General features: G+C 37.0%; 1 protein-coding gene across 1 annotated transcript in view; it reads right to left on the bottom strand.

Moving 5' to 3' along the window:
• The window catches only part of slc35f1 (solute carrier family 35 member F1), a 59,636-nt gene that overhangs the window by 4,419 nt on the left and 34,082 nt on the right, over nt 1-21,135 (bottom strand). Inside the window, exons 3-7 of the mRNA XM_057353733.1 lie at nt 14,414-14,541; nt 10,624-10,783; nt 9,564-9,720; nt 7,882-7,934; nt 4,359-4,513 (exon numbers count right to left, since the gene is read on the bottom strand). Coding sequence (XP_057209716.1) covers nt 4,359-4,513; nt 7,882-7,934; nt 9,564-9,720; nt 10,624-10,783; nt 14,414-14,541 — 653 coding nt within the window. The remainder of the gene's footprint in view (nt 1-4,358; nt 4,514-7,881; nt 7,935-9,563; nt 9,721-10,623; nt 10,784-14,413; nt 14,542-21,135) is intronic.

The raw sequence follows: 21,135 nt of genomic DNA, 5'->3' as shown, positions 1-21,135 counted from the left end.
GGGAAATATAGCACAACCATTAAAGCAGACAAAAGGGCTTGCAGTAGAAGCGCTCAACCGCTTTTTCATAGATAACAGCCTTCACCTGCAGCATATACAAACTGCATGAATCAATGGGGTTTTTTTCATTGCTAGACTTAATTATTGCTAAAAAAGCTTTTGGTTTAGGTGTATATAATATTATGCTAAACAAACGCATGCAAGTTTTTTCTAAACAGCTTTTCATTTATCATATGTTTGAACGAAACACCAAACTTTACTCAAGCTATATTGACCAATAGGAATTAAAGTTAGGAGGCATTTCAATCCAATTCTTCCAATTTCGTTTTATAAATGACATTAACATAGGCAAATCTGCTGATTCTGGTTTTCTGTGTGCTTCGTAAACAATTTGTTCTGGAAGCGAGCGCACACATTCTCAATAAGTTCCTCTGATTATTTCACACGGACAAGAAACCCAACTGCTGCCAATAATAAAAAATCAAACCATCGACTTTTCCTCCTGGAACACAGTGAAATAAGGCACATTCAAACAATCTAAAGGCAAGTGAAAATCAGTAAAGCCATAATTGTAGGGAAAAAATGCATCTGTCAGACATCAAGCTATCAGGATTTCAGGAAATTGAGCAACCTGTCAAGAGCACAACTCCATCTGAAGTCATTAGACTTCGTTTTTTCTGAATTGCCTCTGTCAGCACTCGGCTGAATTGGAACATTCGAGGTCATTGTGGGAATCAGTGTTAGCTCGATTCAAATTTCAAACACTCTCTCATCTGCGGCAGCAAATCAATGTGAAAACCACGCAAGCACATTCAGAATCGCCCGAGAAGGCGAACACCAATGTCCGTCCACTGCTGATATAAAGCGGGATACAGAAGTCTGAAAGCACATTGATATTTTGGGATTCAAAACATTAGCAAAACTTAATAGAAAAAACAATAAAAATCTTAGTAAAATCTTAATAAAAGTATTATTATCTGAAATGAATAATGCCAAAACTACTTGCATAAATAAATCCAATAGATGACAGAAATTGAAGAATACTCTAACAGCATTTATTTCTCATAATTAAGATTGATGTTAATGATTCATGTTTTGTCATATTTGTATTCTTACCGTACTTATATGTTTTTTAATTGTAATTACTATTAGTTAATGCATGAAAATTGTAAAATATTAATTTATGCATTTGCTATCAAGTTTATTTTATTTATATAGTGCTTATCACAGTTTTCATTGTTGCACAGCAGCTTTTCATACATAATTAATAGGAAATAATAATACTAATAGATTAATAAAACAAAGACAAGTTATTGCAAGTTATTCTCTATGAAATGTTCTATTCTCTATGCAGTTTATGTACAATCAAGGTCAGAAAGCTTTGCAGTATGACCTTAAACATAAACTAACAATAAACAATTGCAAATGTACATGGTATTACTTTACAGTAAAGTCTTCTTTATTACCAGTAGTTAATGCATTAGCTATAACATTAACTAACAATGAGCAATTTGTATAGCATTTACTAATATTTGTTAATGTTATTTATTAATGAATAATAATTGTGCATGCAAGTTCATTGCACAACTAACATGAACAGAAACTTTGGATGAAAACTATATATAATATATATATTAAGTAAATAATTAAGTAAAGGTACAAGTGAACGTCAACTTTATAAGATAATAAATCTAAGTTCATTGTTGGATCCTGTTAACAAATGAAACCTCATTGGTACCTTTTACCTGTAAATATTTAAATACATTTTCAATAAATGATAAACATTTGAATGAATATTATAAAAAATGTGTCTGCTCATTGTCCATTTATAATACACAATGCATTCACCAATAGAACTGTTACTGATTTTTAACTAGTGTTCTCAGACTTCTGAATCCCTCTGTATTTTGTTTGCATTCAAGGCCTTGACTTTTCCCCGTGAGTGTGTGAAGGAATAAGGTTCACCTGGTTTTCAAACACAAGCACAGAAAAGTCCAGCCAGAGAACTAAAAGACAAGGGGGAGTTGAGCCTTCAGGTGCACACTGCTGACCAGCAATAACAACAGCGTGCAGAGAATGGAACAGACCTCTGACTGCATATTTCACATGACTTTGGCATTCAATTCAGGGCTCGAGAGTTTCATTTCGAGTCTCCGCATGTCTGCTGGCATCTCTTGCACTGTTGTAATCCCTGCAGCCTTAAGCTTACAGGACATTATGTATTATTAACAAACACTGAAGCAACGTTCTTTATATACGGGCATACAAATGGTATATTTATCTAAAAGACTGTTGCATTTGGAAAATACATTATTATATCATTTTACAATTATGCTTTTGGCATAAATGCGATTTACAGTGCATTCAAGCTATACTTTTTTATCAGTATGTGTGTTTTCTGGGAATCGAACAAACAACCTTTGCGCTGCTTTAAATGCAATGATCTACCAACTGAGTCACAGGAACTAATGATAAAGTGTATAGATTGTCCCCTACAATCTAAATGGACGAGACCCGTTTGAAACCGTAATAATACATAAATACAAGATGACAACAGTTCACGTCCTAAAACTCAAAGGGTTTGTTTCTATGGCAACGCTGGAAAAAATCTAATATATGCACATTTGCATCACTTCCCAGACTGCGTGTGATCATCTAAATCTAAAGTAATGTAATTTAGCATGGCTGTCTATCACATGTACAGTATTTAACTAAAATTCATTTCTGTCTGTGCAACTGAAAAAAGCGACAGACGGCCGTGTTGAGCCACTCCAGACAACGACATTGAAAACAAAGGCAAAAATCCTTTTAGATCTGATCATTACAGCTTTTGTTTTCTCTATACAGGCCGAATGGGATTTGTTGAGCCGCTTTTAACTATTTCCTGTGAGAAACTGCAGCTTTTTGCCTTTGGAAATGAGGGTAGTCTTGTATCATTTAAGTCATTTCTTTATTGCCTAGCTAGTGATTTACTGTATTATGAATATGAATAACACTCTTAAAGAATACATAACGTGAGATCATGAAAATTACATTTCATGCGGTGTGTAATGTTGCCGTGTTTGAAAGTAAGCAGTCTGCCAAGTTGTAAATCCGAAGGTGAATGAATAACAAAGTTATTGACTCAGAAAAAAGGGAGTCGACTCTGAATCACGCAAACGAGTCGTCCCTAGTCCGATTCGTGAACCGCCGCGGATTTATGTCACTACATATAGTCCCCGCCTACGTTTTGCTAGGACTGCCCGCGAAAACTTCACTCTTCTCCCCCAAACACTGTAGCTCCTGAGCTTCATTCGCGGTAGACCAAACACAGCAGACTAGACCATCTGACCAATCACATCAGACTAGGCTAGCGGAAAGGAGGGGATTAGACAGATGAATCGCGGAACGAATGTGTCAGTCAAGAGGACTGACTAAGTAAGAATAACTACCTATTATTACGAAATAATAGTGTTTTTACACCTTCTATGTACATAAACTTGTTGTTGGACACTCCATAAACCAAAGTAGGACCTTAAAAATCCCTAGTTATGTACTCTTTAATACTTTCACATAGTATTTAAAAGCACAGTAGCCTTTTAAACGAATCAGTGTGATAGTTTTATAATCAGTTCAAAAGAGCCTGAACTTTTTTTGTCCTCCAGACGGTGTAATCTGTACTAGACAAGAGAAAGGAGTTAAAACACTGTGCTCATTGTACTGCATGACTAATGGCTCTGTTCGCTGAAGGTTTTCTCTGTAATGGTGCTGTTCAAAAATGAAGTCTCGCATTTTGGCTGGATCCTCCCCTGAGGGGGAAATTGCCTCAGAAATCTTCTGATAATCATCTTGGTGAAAAAATATCTGAAATCTTTTCTTTTAAAGCGGTTGTATTATTGTATTGTGCACCTGTCTCGATGCAATTCAGCATAGCTGTTATTAAGGCATTGGGAAGCATAAGCTATATTGGACCAGACATCCACTGAACATTGATGCTATACAGATATTGGGTCACTTCAATGGGATAGATCACTCAAAAATGTCATGTCATTTCAAACCTGCATGACTGTCTTCAGCAGAACACAAAAGAAGATATTTTGAAGAACGTCGCTAACCCAACAACATTGGCCCCCATTTACATCCATTGTATACACAAAACCACCGAGACATTTCTTAAAATATCTTCTTTTGTGTTCCACTGAAGAGAGTTACACATGTTCCTTTTACACTTTTATCCGATCCAGAGTATATTTTTACTACGCATGTTGCCGAGTTTCGAACCCATGACCTGGCTGTTGCTAGCGACAACAGGAACATACAGAGGACTGTACAAAGGTGTTGGTGAGGGTGAGAAAGACGAACAGAGAGCACATTCTAACCTTGTACTGGAACAGGAACAAGCCACAGAAGAGGCTGTAGAGGTCTGCTGTCAACAAAGACAGATTCACAGCCGTGGCGCTGGTTCTTTTGATCACCACAGGCATGAAGCTATACAGCCCGAACATGCACGCGCTGAATCCGATGTACAGCAGACCTGACAGGACACACAGTTGAAAAGTGCATCAGTGAATCTGCTTTTTGCATCTGTACATACAGTCTGAAACGAAATCTACTTTATACCTGGAAATAAACAGCAAGGTTTAAATCTGTAAAATAAATAAGTGCTGCCAACACCTTTCAGTATGGTTGTATTTGTTAACATTACTACAGTGAATGCATTAGCTAACAACAGCATTCATTAATCTTTGTTCATGTTAATTCAAGGTAGAATGTATGAAATTTAGCGGCATCTAGTGGAGAGGCTGCGAATTGCAATCAACGGCTCACTTCACCGCTCCTGTAGAATTATTGTCCTTTGTTTATTCATTTTAGCTAAAAGATGAAATATTATTAACAAATACAACTTTATTGTAAAGTATATCCAAAATGTCTACAATGTTTGTTTTATTGATAATGATTAAAATAACACATTTTTATTTTGTAATAGTTATAGTTCAATATCTACTGTATGATCCTCTCCTCATATGGTAGTACATACTGTATACATTTCCCTTCAGTATATTCTACATTCACTAGGCTATATTCTTCTGTCGCCGGCGATCAGGCTGATACGTCAGAGAATATAGATTCAGCAGCTGTGATATTCTGCTCATAATTCATCCGGTGCAATCATAACGGAATTGGATGGCATGGAAAAATTCAATTATTCACTCGCGTGTTCCCAGGTCATTCATTTCCAAACACGTTTGTTGAAGGACACGAGTTTTATTTCCGCAGATGGAGATGCAGGAGAAATGGAGACTGATAATGATCATTTGTTTTGAAATAAAAAAAAAACAGTCAGCACCAACAAAATCTGATTCCTATCTGGCAGCCCGCCACGCTGTGTCACAGTTTTCTCTGACTGCGAGACATACAGATTTTTTGTGCTTTTAAGGTGAAGACTGTCGTTTCTTTTCTTTTTATTAAAATCAACTCCTGTCCCAGTTTAATGTGCTTTATTAGTTGGAGAAACAACACTAGCCTTAGTCACCATTTTTGGTCAATGGTGGTCAAGAACTGTTTGGTTACAAGCATTCTTCCAAATATCTTTCTCTGTGTTCAACCAAACAAAGAAATTTATACAGATTTGGAACGACTCAAGGATGAGTAAAGGATGACAGAGTTTTCATTTTTGGGTGAACTGTCGCTTTAACAAAGAACAATAATGCTATATTTCTTATTGTTAGGTAATGCATTTACTGATGTTAACAAATACAACATTGTAAAGTGTTACCATTAAACCGATATACTTTACTATCAAAACAAATATGAATTTGCTCAAAGTCATTCAAGGACATTGTAAATATGGCATGATCACCATGTCCTTGCTATTTTTCAAGGGCATCACAGCTTCGTCTGAGGATATTTCTTCTTTTGGCACAAAGCGTGTGCCTTGCAACAGCCGTGACAGTTAATGACGTTGGCCCCTCGAGCGACTCTAGGCTTGCTAATGTGACAATCCAGCATCCTCCTGGGATCCAACCCAATGCTGCCTTTGGCACAGCCCCTCCACACTTCATCAAGCCCAACCAGGAACATCAATCTGAATGAAACTTAAGTGACTTCCTGGGCAAGCACTATATTTGAGGGTGGTAGTTTTGTCGATGAAAAGCAGAGTCTTATTTAGAAATAATTATAAAACACGTAACCGTTAAAGCAGGTTGGACAGCACAACAGTTGAATATCACATTAATGCGGCTTGTTGCCTGGCAACCATAAACAACCTTGTGTTAGGCCAATGAACAACAACATCACTCTGTTAAAAAAGGGTCATTTATTTATTTTCATCATTTTTTTACATTTTAGAAACTTTAGTTAGTTAGTTTAGTTCGTTTTCCAAAACTATGGGAAAACACAAACAGAACAATAGGTATTATTTTGTGAATAAGAAAAATCTAAAATAGCCTAAATAATACAATGTTACTGTATACTTTTGCATATTCAGAGTAGCAACCCAAAAATGTTTTCTTCATCATGGTCAAAACCCAGAAAACAATTTTGTGTTTTAAAGTCCCTGTGAAACAGATCATTTTTACTTCCGTATTTTGACGCATTTCCGAGTGAATCAGAATATCGAATGAGAAAAATAGTGGGCGTGGCTTGCGTTTTTTAACTGCGAATTGATTGGATGTATAAAAACAGCCGTTGCATTTGTTGAAGGGGAGGAGTTAACGGATGCCCTGTCCAAGCAGTCTAACTTACATCATTTGAGATAGATAGTCACTAGAGGGCGGAAGTGCATTTTCAGATTTTAACTGGATTATGAGGGTACTTGAATAAAAAAAAACAATGACCCACACTGATAAGCTATTTACAATAAACACTGCAATATTTCATGAAAAATAGGAGCTGTAATTTTTCATTTCACTGGGACTTTAAAGACGTCTAATAGCCGTCCAAACACGTACAGGCTAAAACAATAAAAAATTTGGGTGGGCTACAAATAGCGTGTATGACTAGAAGCTAAATCGTGCCTTTAAAAATGGCAAAGAAATAAAACCAAATACCTTATATTACCTCTGTTGACTTTTCCCACATGATTGAATATGATACATCTCGCAAGTTATTTTGGCAAAAATTATAAGTAAACAAATTCAAGGTTATTTTGGCTAGAAGTGGGATACTCACAGCCGGACTATATCAGGTCTATAGTTAACCGCTATTGCTATTGCTTGCTGGGAATCATCCATTTCAGAAACATTTCTATTGAATACACGTTTCGTAATGAAAGAAATGAATATGTTGTCACAATTATATTTTTTCCACATTTCCAACATTCAGACATATGCCATATTTGGAACATAACGCTTTTAAGATCATGAAAAAAACATCTCTGTCAAGTGACCCTAAAACTTTGAACACTAGTGTATTTATCACTTAATCAGTGTCTTGTCATATTTCTGCAGATTTTCAACGGAGAAAATGCTGTAGCCCACCCACCGCATTGGATCTCACTTCAATACCCCCCATCCCACCCACAGCAAGACATGTATGTTGGAATGAGAAGCGCGTTCAGCGTTAGACTGATCCGGCCTCGGTGCATCAGGGAGAGAAGCAGAAGGTCAGTCATGCCTAGCGCCATAGGACTTCACAACACATTGACTGTATGTAAGAGGCGTCATTGATTTCTGGTGAGCTGGGACAGTTTCCCCAAGTGCATCTAAAAATACACCTGCCCAATATGTTTCTGTGCAATTGAGTTCAATTACCGCTGGCACAAATGTTCCACACGCGGCAATATGCATTACACAACACATTATAAAACAAAACATTCCAGTTAAATAATGCAATATGAACTTGCAGAAAAAAGGTTGTGAGATCCGACTAGTATTTAAAACCAGGTGTATAAAACTGTCTTACCTATCTGCCAGTCCCACTGGACCCTCAGGAGCTCCTTGTGCTCCATTATGGCCCTGAAAAAAATAAAACACAACACTCATATCAGCCACAGGTGAGCTTTGAAAAATGAGAACGTCAATACAAGATAAATAGCCAAGGTTCCAAAGTCCCGACAGCATGCTTCATTCTGACAGGTGGGTGATCTGAATAACAGGAAGAGTGATAAATCCACTGAGCCACGGGCACGGCAAAGAGTGGACAATCCCCAGAAGACCCCCATCGCATACGAGGGATCCTACTGACATGTTCCTCCAGAGACTTACTAACAATGACATTGGGTCAGCCCACCCCCACACACAATTAAAGCCCTAATGGAAACAATCCCATGTGACACCACTGTAAAGTCATCACAGGTCTGCACCGATGAACTGTTGACAAGGTTACAAGTCTCATCGGTAGACTAGTGTCTGAAGAAACATCAGAAGACGGATCCCCGCATGTCTCTGCAGTTCAAACTATATGAAGAAGTCACATATCAGAAGAGAACATTCTAGATTCAGTGGACATCAATTTGTAGAATTGGACAAAGAATTGCAAATTGGACACTGGGTTGAATTGGAAATTGGATAAGGAACAATTCACCCCAAAATAAATTATTTCATCAGTTACTCGCCCTCATGTCGTTCCAAGCCTGTATGACTTTCTTCTGCAGAACACAAAAGAAGATATTTTGAAGAACGTTGGTAACCAAACAACACTGACACGAATTGACTGTAATTGTATGGACATTTCTCAAAATATCTTCTTTTGTTTGCCACATAAGAAAGAGATGACAGAATTTTTATTATGGGGTAAACTATCCCTTTAACTTATAAATGGGAGAATAATAATATTTTCAATTATTGAAAATGGTAATATTGTGTACATCAACATGAAATTGACTTGATTAAAAGAAATGAAATGAGGGATAAAAATACCCATGACAAAAACCAGATTCACTGGTGACGGATGATTATTTGCAGCGCATCTTCTCTTCGCGCCGCTTTAGCTCTTTATGAAGCAGTCAAGCTCTAACATGAAGCAGAACTCGACTGTCGTCCACATCTCCAGCTTGCTTTCAGATAAGAAAGCCGTTCAGTATAATTATGCCAAGATAGATGCAGCTGGCATGGATAAACAGCGTCGCTGGCATCTATGTAAATGTGGCACAAATGTAGACGTTAAAGCACATTCAGGCTTCGGTGTGGCGGAACAAAGATGCTGGATGACAGCGACTGGTTAAAACGACTCCAGCTGGGACTGCTGTACCCTTGCAGAGAGGCGCGGGCAATCCAAATGGGCCTCGTTTACAGATGGATAAAACGACGAGAGACGGAACGTTCCAGCTGGCTTTGGATTTGGAAGTCGAGGGGAAGCGTGGTTTTGGATGCCGGAGATACAGAAAGCTCTGGCGGAGAATGACGTTTGAAGATGCACACTGGGTAAATGTTAAAATGGATGGGGGAGCTGGAGAACGTGGTTTTATACTGACAGCAGGTGTCTGTAGGGGTAGAGGATCATCTAAAATGAAAATCCCACAACCAATCATTACATTGTAACTATGGTGTGGGAATTGTGGAGAGATGGTAGTTATTCCAAAATGTTTAATGGTAAAATTTGGGAGTTTAGGGTTAAATCTGGAATGTTTACAGTAATATACTCACAGTTGGATCCCACTGAAGAAGGAGCCAAAGAGACCCATCATGCCCAGGAATTCGACCCGACTCATGTTCTTCACAATGAACTCCTCGCATACATTGGAAATGCCGTAGAGCGTCGCCCCCGCAAGGACCAAAAGATCCCCCATGAGTTTATGATCACCTGTATGAAACAGAGACGAATTCTTCATTTAATAATCATGAAAAATCACAAATATTTAATTTCTTCTTAGGACATGAAACATACTGTAGATCCAGGGTTCATCAAGTATGTTTTCACGACCTGCTCCATGACATCTGAGATGTTAGTTCACCCCAAAATGAAAGTTCTTTCATCATTGACTAACCCTCATGTCATTCCAAACCTGTATGACTTTCTTTCATCTGCAGAACACAGAAGAAGATATTCGGATGATTGTTGGTAACCAAACAACATTGTCCCCCATTGACTTCCATTGTATGACACAACTGATTCATTTCTCAAACTATCTTCTTTTGTGTTCCACAGAAGAGTCATACACAGATTTTGAATGACATGAGAGTGAATAAATGACGACTGAATATTTTTTGGGGTGAACTATCCCTTTAACAACTCATTCTATTGTCATGGCACTCAAATATCGACTTTGCTGTAAAATACCCATTTTTGACACTTTCTAATCTCTCTGTTAGGAGGAAAAGCCCATCAGGCGCAAAAAGTAAGTGCGTCTACAGTAGTTGCAGCGTACAAAGCATCCCAATTTTGTTCAAGATGATGAAAAAATAAAATCCACTCGCTGGTGGGTAAATTATTTTCTAACAACAGCAGAATCTCTCTCTGCAAATGAGTATGCTTTTCATTAGACCGGCCCCTCGGGGAAAGCCGCGTGTGAAATTACACGGACAAACCCTAGCGTTCATTCATATTTAATAACAGACAGAGATTGAATCAATCCCCAGGATTCAGTGTTCTCGAGAGGATTGGCGAGTGCTTAACACTGATGTAATGTTTGGACCGTGGATGCATGTGAAACAGAACACCACTCGAGGGATAAGGTACGGTGGCGTCGCGGTGGAGGGGACTTACCGAGGCCTTGTTGTTGGCCTACCAGGACGTCTGCGCCCACCATGCAGCCAATGCCCAGGAGACACACACCTACACCGACGAAGTGCCACACTTTATACCTGACTAACAAGAAGAACCAGGACAACAGCAAGACCACGGGGATCACGAAACAGTCCAGCAGCTGGGGAAGATAATTCAAAACAATATTTCATAAAAGTCATAATTTCACCCAAAACTCAGCCTAGAAATGACACAATAATGTAAACGATTTTAAAACCACAGCTAAAGCTAATATTTTATTGAACACATTTCTTGTTTTAATAAAATATTAAATTAAATTTAAATTATCGGCATCTGTGTTTGAAATAGGGCGATAAACCGACGATAAATATCACGTGATTTATGCACAGCTTTTGAGTGAAGTATGGGCTGCTGCACCCGAAAGCCAGAGGGCGCTCTCGTGCGGAAACTCCAAATACGCACTGCAGAAGAAGACTATAACACGTTCTAGAATCTAGGAAATGCCTATGGACATCTTTATATCACTGTTACTCAAGCCTCATCAGGTATTTTTATGACAATAAAGTATATTTATAATGATCATGTTTGACGGGTGTTGCTTTTTCAAATGCACATTACAAGCGACTCAAACTCACACTGCTTTTAGATCGAGCAGCATTTCCTACTGATCCCAGAGACGTGCTTCACGGACAAGCTACGCATTAAAAAAATATCGACACATTGCATATCGCAGCCAGCTTGATTTCAATAGGATTTAGTGGTATCGCGATAAATTATCGTGCAGCCCTAAAAAATGCAGGTAAGTGATATTTTCAGGAAAATCATACAGTTTGATTTATAAAGTGTTATTATTAGATTACATCTGTGAATCGGGGTAAGAAGTTGTTATTAACACAGATTTTATATATGTGCCCAATAACGGATTTGTGTTTGTTTTTTATTGTTTATTTTAAACCAAACATTTGCAACTTTAAAAAGATTGCAGCTTAACACTTTACCAAACGTTTCTATTTCTTCACGTTATTAAATAAAATTCAAAGTATTACAATTTTGCCCATTGTTAGTTTATGTTTTTGTGGCTAATACATTAACTAATGTTTACAAATATAACCTTAAATACTCAAAATTAAAAAAGTACATGCAGCCTTTAAGCATTTTTTCAATTCAATATTGTTGCAGCAAGTCTATAAAAAATCTGTTTTCATTCAAAACGACACATTGTTTAGCTTAGCAGACATACAGCTGAGCAAAAGAGAGAGACGGGGGAGAATAAATAAGCAAAATTTGTCTGAACATTTGCATTCTAGACCTCAGCCAGCACCATGACCATCTATAACAAGTCATCATCTACCCTTAATGGGCAAATGTTTTAAAGAGAGTCTCCATCGCAAGCTTCTCCGTAACTGCCTATTAATATTGATGAGCCAATGCGTAGCCTCATTACGGCCTATATAAAATGTTTAAATACATTGCTTGTGAGTCACCGGAGAGAAACGGCACCAAAGTTTAGGAGCTATGAAGAATTTCCTCACACGGCAAGTGTGCAACATCCAGCGTGAGGGTGAGTGTCAGCCGTCTGACTCCGTCCATGTTAGGATGGAAACGTAAGACTTTCTTGCTAATTTAAAGCTGAAAATAAAGAAGTTCTGTTAAAGCCTCTGGCTTCTTTATAAGTGAGTTGCGATATCTCAGGTTGCGAGTAGCATTTTTTATTTTATTCTCATTATACTCATTATTTACGCATTTGGCAGACGCTTTTACTCAAAGCAACTTGCAGTGCATTTAAGCTACACATTTTTTCGTGTGTTCCCTGGGAATCAAAACTTTTTTTGCAGCTAAAGCAATGCTCTACCAACTGAGCTATGGGAAGAAATTTAAGCATCACCCTCGTTGACACATGGTCTGTGTGTGCATGTCTTTCCTTCAGAAATAACAATAAGATTACTTCCTGTACTTACTGTACTCTGTTTTCTGTTAAAATATATAACACTTACATATTCATAGTCTCTAATAAATCAAAATCAAAGCTTTTGGTGTTTAGTATGAATGTAAGCATTAAGCTTTAAAACATTGAAGGAGTTCAAATTAAGAAGATACCATCGTCACTTCAATACGAGTCAATGATTTTTTATAACATCATTCTGCACTTTTGTACTGAATATCAGTTGTGTAATATTACTTATTTACACTATGTCAAAACCAGAGCCCTCCTATCCCACACAATTATTCCTCACAGTTTTTGACCTCTATGTGTCATGCAATATCTGGTTGCACATCAAAACAATTATGATCGAAGTTTAGATTCAAGGGTGTCTGTGTCCAGATTCAGATTTCTAATATTTCTCATAATTTAAATATGAACAAACCTGTGTGTGTGTACCTATTTGACATCTGACACATGGCCAAACAACTTACATACAGTTTATATATTTGAATGCGCCCTCAAGTCTTTCTGCATCTTTAGCGTATGCCAAATGCTTGTCTGTTTGCGCTAGTAGGTATCTTAGATCTCCCTCTCCTGTATTAAACCTGTGCTTATAGGAGGATAATGATATAATCATGCCATGCAATCTTATCCAAACTAATCAATAATAGCAAGACGCAACCCTGTTGTAACCCTGATGTGCACGGTATAAAATCCTAATCGATTGCTGTGGATACACATGGGGAGCTGATAAAAGCCTGTCTGAAGGTTGTGCACGTGATGGGATTTTTTATGCCTGTTTTTGAACAATGTAAAACTAATTTTAACTACTATAGAGGAGTTAAAAATAGACACAATTAGATTCAGATTCTTAATTCAGACGCACTTGCACTATTCAAATGCAAGCAAAATGTGTTGTGTTTCACTTATACTATATTCAGCCGCGGAAAAATGAGCATTTCTAGACGTATTGTGGCCATTCCAGTCCAGTTATTGTTGAATTTCAATGAAATCAAACCTCAGGAGTGACAAAGTCATCCAACAGCAATGTGAAAGACTGACAAGACACATGAAAACTGTGATAAAAATCAAGGCTATTACATGAAAAAGAATTCTTGAACGTTTTCTAAATACACGTACAAATATTTCTGTCGTATTGCTTAAAAGTGAATATGAACTTGTTTTCTTTGCCGTATTTGAGCTCTGAAAAAATACAGAGCATCTTTTCTGTTCTTTTCACCTGTTTCTCATTTTCTGCAAATACATTTTATTTGGATTAAAGCACAGAATAATTGAGTAATTTTACATTTTATTCAAAATAAAAACATTTTTACTATAGCGGTTTCAGCCTTTTAGACTATTCTAGATGCCAACAGGTTATTTACCCAAATAGCTGAAGATGATCTTTACATCCACATCAGTGCTGCTAATGCCACTTGTGATGGCACAGAACAGTTAAAAGAGTAATAAATGTAAAAAAAAATCAATAGTTTCTCTGCTGGAATCTCTAAAAATCATTAAGATGTTCTTTGGCCACTCATCAAACACCATTAGCGTGAAGGTGATGTGAATAAGACTCTTTCAGCAGTAACTGCTCTTTAATGAAGATTAAAAGACAAGAGTAATGTTAAGCAGACAGCGGAGCTTTAAATGGCTGTCAGACACTGCCTTCTTACTACAACATTTCTCTCAGCCAATCGCTATCTGCCATTTGTTTCCCTGGCAACACACAATCCCTCATTTACATATTTGGTCCTTCGTCCGAAGATGAGCGCTTACTGCAACAAGAAAGTCTTTTATTTTGTGTGTGGTATACATCATGGACATCGGGTGGTCCGTGGGGGGATGAGAGTAGGTGTGACTCACCTGAACGCTGGTCAGTGTGGTGTACTGGTAGGCTTTGATGACCAGGTAATTGGCCTCAATATCAATCAGTCCCAGAATCATGTACTTCCACCACCTTCTCTTCAGTATCGCCAGTAGATTCTCCTCTCCTGTGAGAAAACAAAGAAAAGCGTGAACATCAATTCCAGCACTCGGTAGCTCATTAATTTATTTAAACGCAATCGATGGGGACATCAACGAACATTTGTAAAAAGGCAAATCGAAAGTAAAAAATAAATCGGTTTGGAGGCAAACAAGCATTTTTGTCCATTAACATCATTTACACAAGTTGAACACGCTCCAGGATCAATATAATTTGATGTGCCTACATCAGCATTCTTATCATCTAATATGTAAATTGTTCCAAGTATTTTAAACCTCAGGATAAAATAAAAACACACGAGTAAAGAAGGTCAAAATGAAACCATGAAAATATAGATTATTAAACTCAACCCAACAGACTTTATTTTTTCAGTACACAAGTTTTATTAAAAGAACTTTGTCTAGACACAGTAAGGCTCTTGAAATAAATATGAGTTTTCTATAGGATCCGGACAGCAAGGACACTCCAGCACACTCAGCCAGGTACAGACAGGTATTAGAAACACAATGTTGCAGACCGTTCTTAAAGGAACAGTTCACCCAAAAACTACAATTCATCCACATCATTTTCTCACCCTCGAGTTGTTCCAAATCTGTATAAATTTCTGTGTTCTGATGAACACAGAGAAAGATATTTGGAAGAATGTTTGTAACTAAACAGTTCTTGGCCACCACTGACTACCTACCATAGTAGAAAAAATGACAATGGCAGTAAAAAAGCTCCAGAACTGTTTGCTTTCCTACATTCTTCAAAATATCTTCTTTTGTGTTCAACAGAACAAATAAATTTACAAAGCAATTTTCCCTACTATGGGAGTCAATGGTGTCCAAGATCTGTTTGGTTACAAGCATTCTTTCAAATATCTTTCTCTGTGTTCATCAGAACAAAGAAATGCAGATTTGGGACAACTTGAGGGTGAGGCCCAGAATTTTCAATTTTGGGTGAACTGGTCCTTTAAAACCCACACAGCAAAATCACCAGTGTTAAAAAACGTCAAATTAACTCTCACAGTGTATATATAATCCACACTTTGAGAGTGTGGATCCACAAATTAGCGAGTGCTAATTTGACATTTTAACACTGGTGATTTTGCTGTGAGTTTTCCATCATCCTTAGCAAAACAAAACAGAGATACAATTACAACTGTCCCTCTCATCCCGTGTGACATTCTCTGGAAAGAAAAATGTAAGTTTTTATTAATGCTTAAATATTGATATGAAATGGAAAATAAGATATCAACCAGCAATTCTCATGAAAATAAATGTTTACAGTCCAAGTGCATCTTATTCAACATCACTGAAACTATAGATTTTAAAAATATCAAATCCATTCATAAACATACCGAGAGAATGCATGTCTTCCCGAAGGTAATCAAACACAGTTTAATATAGATCAGTTTTATTCAAGACTGTAACAGCATTTGGGAACACCTCATGCTGAAGTCAGGAACAACATATATTGACAGATGGAATTTATATGCATACATGCTGTATATAAAAATAAATTCAGAGCATGAAAGCCCTGAAAACAGAACTGAAACAGCATGTCAAATCCATTCAGCACATCAGAAAGGAGAAGAATATGGACATTTCAGAGAGTTTGTCTGCCACTAATGGACTATGGTATGGGAACACAAACACTAGTGCTATGCAAAGTAGACCCTACATTGGACCACGGAATCCATATTACAGAAAGCATACATTTCTAGACTGAAGTGCACTTCCTTCACTGTAGGAAACAACTGCATATCAATATACTGTCTCACAACAGATGCAGTGGAAAATGTACATATCATTGCGTATAAATAAAAACTCATATACTGTACATGAGGGTGAATAAATGATAAAATTATAACAGAAATTTCATTTTTGTGTGAATTGTCCCTTCTCTCTTCCTCTCTTAAAGGGGTCATATGACACGGCTAAAACGAATATTATCGTTGTTTTAGATGTAATGCAATATGTGTATACACGATTTAAAGTTCAAAAAGGCTGTATTTTCCACATACCGTGCGCGCCCCGCCTCTCTGAAACGCACAGATTTTTTACAAAGCTCATGGCTCTGAAAAGCGAGGTGTGCTATGATTGGCCAGTTAACCAGTGCGTAGTGATTGGTTGAATACTGCAAGCGTGTGAGGTAAATGTAACGCCTCTTACCATATTTGGAACATCAGGTTCCTCTTCAATTGGACTGACAGGTACGCCCACCTTACTTGCGTATACATTTGGGCGGTCTTAGTCAAATCATACCACGAACTGACGTAGATTTGTGGGGGTGTGGCTACACGAGGCGTTTCAGACAGGTCTGGGTGAGCATTCGCTTTTACATAGAATGCATCTTTTGTTCCGACACTTGAATTCTTGCAATTTTACGTGTCTAATACATGCATGGGCAACTTATAACACACCAAAGACACAGAAAAACACGTATTCCCGCCATATGACCCCTTTAAAAAAGCTAGATCACACCGACAATGTACCTCACACCATACTGCGTGTGACATCACTTTTTCCCTTCAATTGTTTGATCCATTTCCCCCTCCAGTTCGTGAGAATGTTAATGGTGTGGGTCATTACATCGACTCTCACGCACAGCAGCTGTGACAGAGATATTATGGAAGAGCTTGTTACACGGACTCACTGCGGACCGCATGTGGTCAGACAAGGAAGAGAAAATGACTCTTAAAGACGGGACATTCTGAGAGACCATATAATTATCCCATCTCCAGAGAACACTGACAAAAACACACCTCGTTACGGTGTCCTAAAACACATCTCTCACCAGACGACTCACACCGCCACCCGCCAAGCCCGTATGTCCTCAGACGTGCGAATGAAAGCTGCTGGTGTCAATCTCACATTCACAAAAGCGTGTGAATCTTTTAAAGCCAAAAACCAGGGCATAAAAAAGCATATATCGATTTTGCAATTTTTACGGATGGCTGAAATTTCAATAGAGCAGTATTTTTGTCTTGTTTTCTAATAAAAAATATCGAAGAAAAAAAACAAATACTTCACATATAAAATGCTTTTGCATTTTTTAAATATTATATTATATTATATATATTATATATATTTTTAAAATATGGTTTTATGATTTTTTGTTTTAGAAGTATAAAAAAGTGCTAATAAAAACAGAATAATCTGTCACACTTGATGCATATTCACTTGTTAAGTGGTGACGTGAGGAACACTGTTTTCAGGTACAAGCATTATTCATTTCAAGGAGGCTACAGCTTAAACAGCTGTTTATGAGCACTGTAATTGCATATGTAAGCGAAACATGTATTAACTCAAACTATACACTACAGTCACCAGGCTCACGGAATCTCCGGCATCAATATTTGAATAAATTATGAAAAATAAATCGCTAACTGGCCATGTGGGATTTCGTTATGAAGCTAAAGGTTAGTATCTCGGTTTTCCAATAATTTTACAGCTCGCCATTGAGTGTATATTAGCATTTTTTGTTGTTTGCCTATAGCATCTTATTGAGCGTTTGGACAACAATATATGACCTTCCATATAGGTCAGGTTTAGCAAGCCCATACGCATTTTGCCTTTTGTTTATATTTACAAATCTTTTATATGTTCAAAAATGTTTGTATTTTATTACAAATATTTCTAGATTTAGTAAAAGCTTGAATTGCAAATGTTTTTGTGCTAATCATCCTAAACTAGGCCTAAAACATTTTTGCAGACTAAAATGATCCTCCATTTCAAACAAATGAATACAAACAAGATATTGACTAAATTTCAAGGTAACTCAAAACAAAAACAGGACAAGAATTGAACTGAACAAGAATTGAATTGAATTGAATTGAGTTTAGGTAACTTACGAGTAAGAAAAATAGTGATTTATAACCTCAGTTTACAGCAAAAGGATTTTGTTACTGTATTTAGTACACTAAGTCCCGCTGGATCACCCAAGGTGTCACATCAATGACAAGCTGATGAAGATTAATAGCTTTCAGATGACCAACAGCTCAATATCAGACCAGGAAAGACACACACAGGACCCCTGTGGTTAGAGATGAGCCTATGATATAGTTCATATACATTACATCAAATATGATTTCATAATTTTTTGTTTTAGAAGTATAAAAATGTGATAATAAATATAGAAAAATCTGTCCCAATATTTGGATGATTCATCGAAAGGTAAGTTTTTAAAACGTTTATGAAACGCTATTTTCATCATTGTGATTTTCTGTTTTCTGTTCAGTGCGAGTGGTTGATAGATAGATATAGAACAGCATCCACCATAAACTTCCATGGTGTATCCAGATTAAAATCTATTTAAAATCAAATTTGAATAAAGTGTTGGACGGCACAGAAATAAAATTATAAACCTTTTCAGGACTAAACACAATATAGCTGAAAAGAACGTACTATATAAATTATATTTTATCAGCAGTTTTGATGTAAGGATGATACTTCAAAACACTTGATGCCTACGTGAAGTTACGTATATTAGCCTAGCCTGTTAAAAGAGTTTCAAAATAACTTACCATCCCTTCCAGTGGCCGATGAAACTACCTCCCATACCCTTTCTTTAGCATTCAGGTCTTTATAAAAACAGTCCTGGGGGTCATAAATCACTTTGTATTTCTCTACCTCAACAATTAGCCGAGTGTCGTCCATCGAGCTGCCATCTTGTACTTTCTGGACCACCTGCTTGTCTGCATAGAAGCACATTTTATTCTGTACATTTTATTCTGCTTTTATTGCTTAATTAAACAAATAACATAAATGAAAAAAATGGTAGTAAACTTCATTTATATGCATTTCTGGTGAAATTACTGCATTTTTGTGTCAATTGGCGTTCATTTTGAGCATGATACGTGCTATCGCTTTAAATTAGTCCGTGCTGTACAGCAAAAATAGTCTTGATCGCTTACAAAACAACTTACTTAATATCCTAATGATGTTTATTGGCATAAAAGAAATATCAATCATTTTGACCCATACAATGAATTGTTGGCTATTGCTGCAAATATACCCATGCGACTTACGACTGGTTTTGTATGCTTTTCTATACAGACTCCCTCTTACAATGCTGGACATTGCAAAAAGATGCAATGCAAGTGTGTGTGGCCGTGTATGGCTTCACGGCCATCATTGTGTGAACACAGTTTATTGATTATCTGTCCAGGACAGAGTCTAGCATTGTAGCAATGCAAACAATTCATCTCCTTCCTCGCTCTTGCTGTCCCAACACTTCTAATCTGTGTCAATAAGAAGAAGTGCATACAGCAGGCCTCTAAAAACCCAATAAAGAAGCTTTCACTGGTAATCATGTGCAATGACCTCACACGTTACCCAGCAGTCCTTGCACTAGATTCCTTAGGAGATAAATCTGCTTATGATTTCATCGGACGCACACGCCTACCTGGAGTTAACTTCCGGTCTGTGTTTGGTTATCGGTCCCATAGTGGCTAATAATATAACAATTTATTTGATATTTAATTTATATTAATAATTGATTGTATATTAATTGCATTAAATGAAATTAAAACTACTCAACAATTATTGATTATTTGCGAAGGTCTACCAGAAGTTAAGTTTGGCCCACATAATGTTTGTTTATGTTGTTGCGGCTGAAACCGTCTATACGCAGTCTTGCCATACATGATATATATTATAACACAATTGATGTGTATTTTGTTTACATCTTTGGACATATCTGAATGATTTGTGGTTTACAAAATGATGCCATGTTACACAAAGTAACATTTGAAAAAAATTGCTATGTATCAACAATAAAACCATTAGCATTCTTTCTCATCAAGCACCATAATGGAAGAAGTTTCATTTCGAGATACAAAATCTATAAATGCTGATCCAAAACCATTTTTGTAAAAGCATGTTTCTGTGAAAACATAAGCAAGGAGAAGTAGTTTTACTGTAGCAATCCACCAGGAAATCAAGCACTGAAATAAATGCAATAAGCAATTCACAAGGTTTCCGATACAGGTCTCTATTCGTATGTATATGTCAGCATGAAACAAATCTCAACAGCATGAAATTAATAGAATTCATGAATTGATTGGGTTATTGAATGCAGCTCTGTAGGATGGTGTAACAATTACTGTATGAGTTGTACAAGCATGCTCTATTGTCAGATTATGACAGTGATGAATGTTACCGTGGGGGCGTGGCTGTGTCTTGACACGCCCTTACAGCTCAAGACCAAGTGTTGTTGAGTAAATGATAATCCACATACAGCAGGCTCTGTTCCAAGTGGCATACTTGATGCATACTTCCAAGAAACTTTTTATGATTAAAAATCTTTTGTATATTTGGAACATCTTATACGAAAGAAAAATCATAGATCTCATAACATCTCAATTATTTCTCTAAAGACAATGGAAGAAGTTTCAATGAGATTAAAAGGAAACTTTTGCTTGCATCTCCTGCGTCTCAAATATTTCGCATGAGAAAAATAGTCAGAAATCTCACAAAGGTCTCTATTAAAGTTTAAAAGAAGATTCAACAATGTCACAACCTGAGCTCAAATATGTCAAGTTTGCAATAAAAAGACACTTTTCCTCAAATTAACCCAAATCCACATCATTTTACTTTCCTTAGTTTTTATTTTA

The sequence above is a fragment of the Triplophysa rosa genome, linkage group LG15 (assembly GCF_024868665.1).
Source record: "Triplophysa rosa linkage group LG15, Trosa_1v2, whole genome shotgun sequence".
In the NCBI taxonomy this organism is placed as follows: Eukaryota; Metazoa; Chordata; class Actinopteri; order Cypriniformes; family Nemacheilidae; genus Triplophysa; species Triplophysa rosa.
Note: the sequence above shows the minus strand (reverse complement) of the source record. Positions and strands in the feature narration are given on the sequence as shown.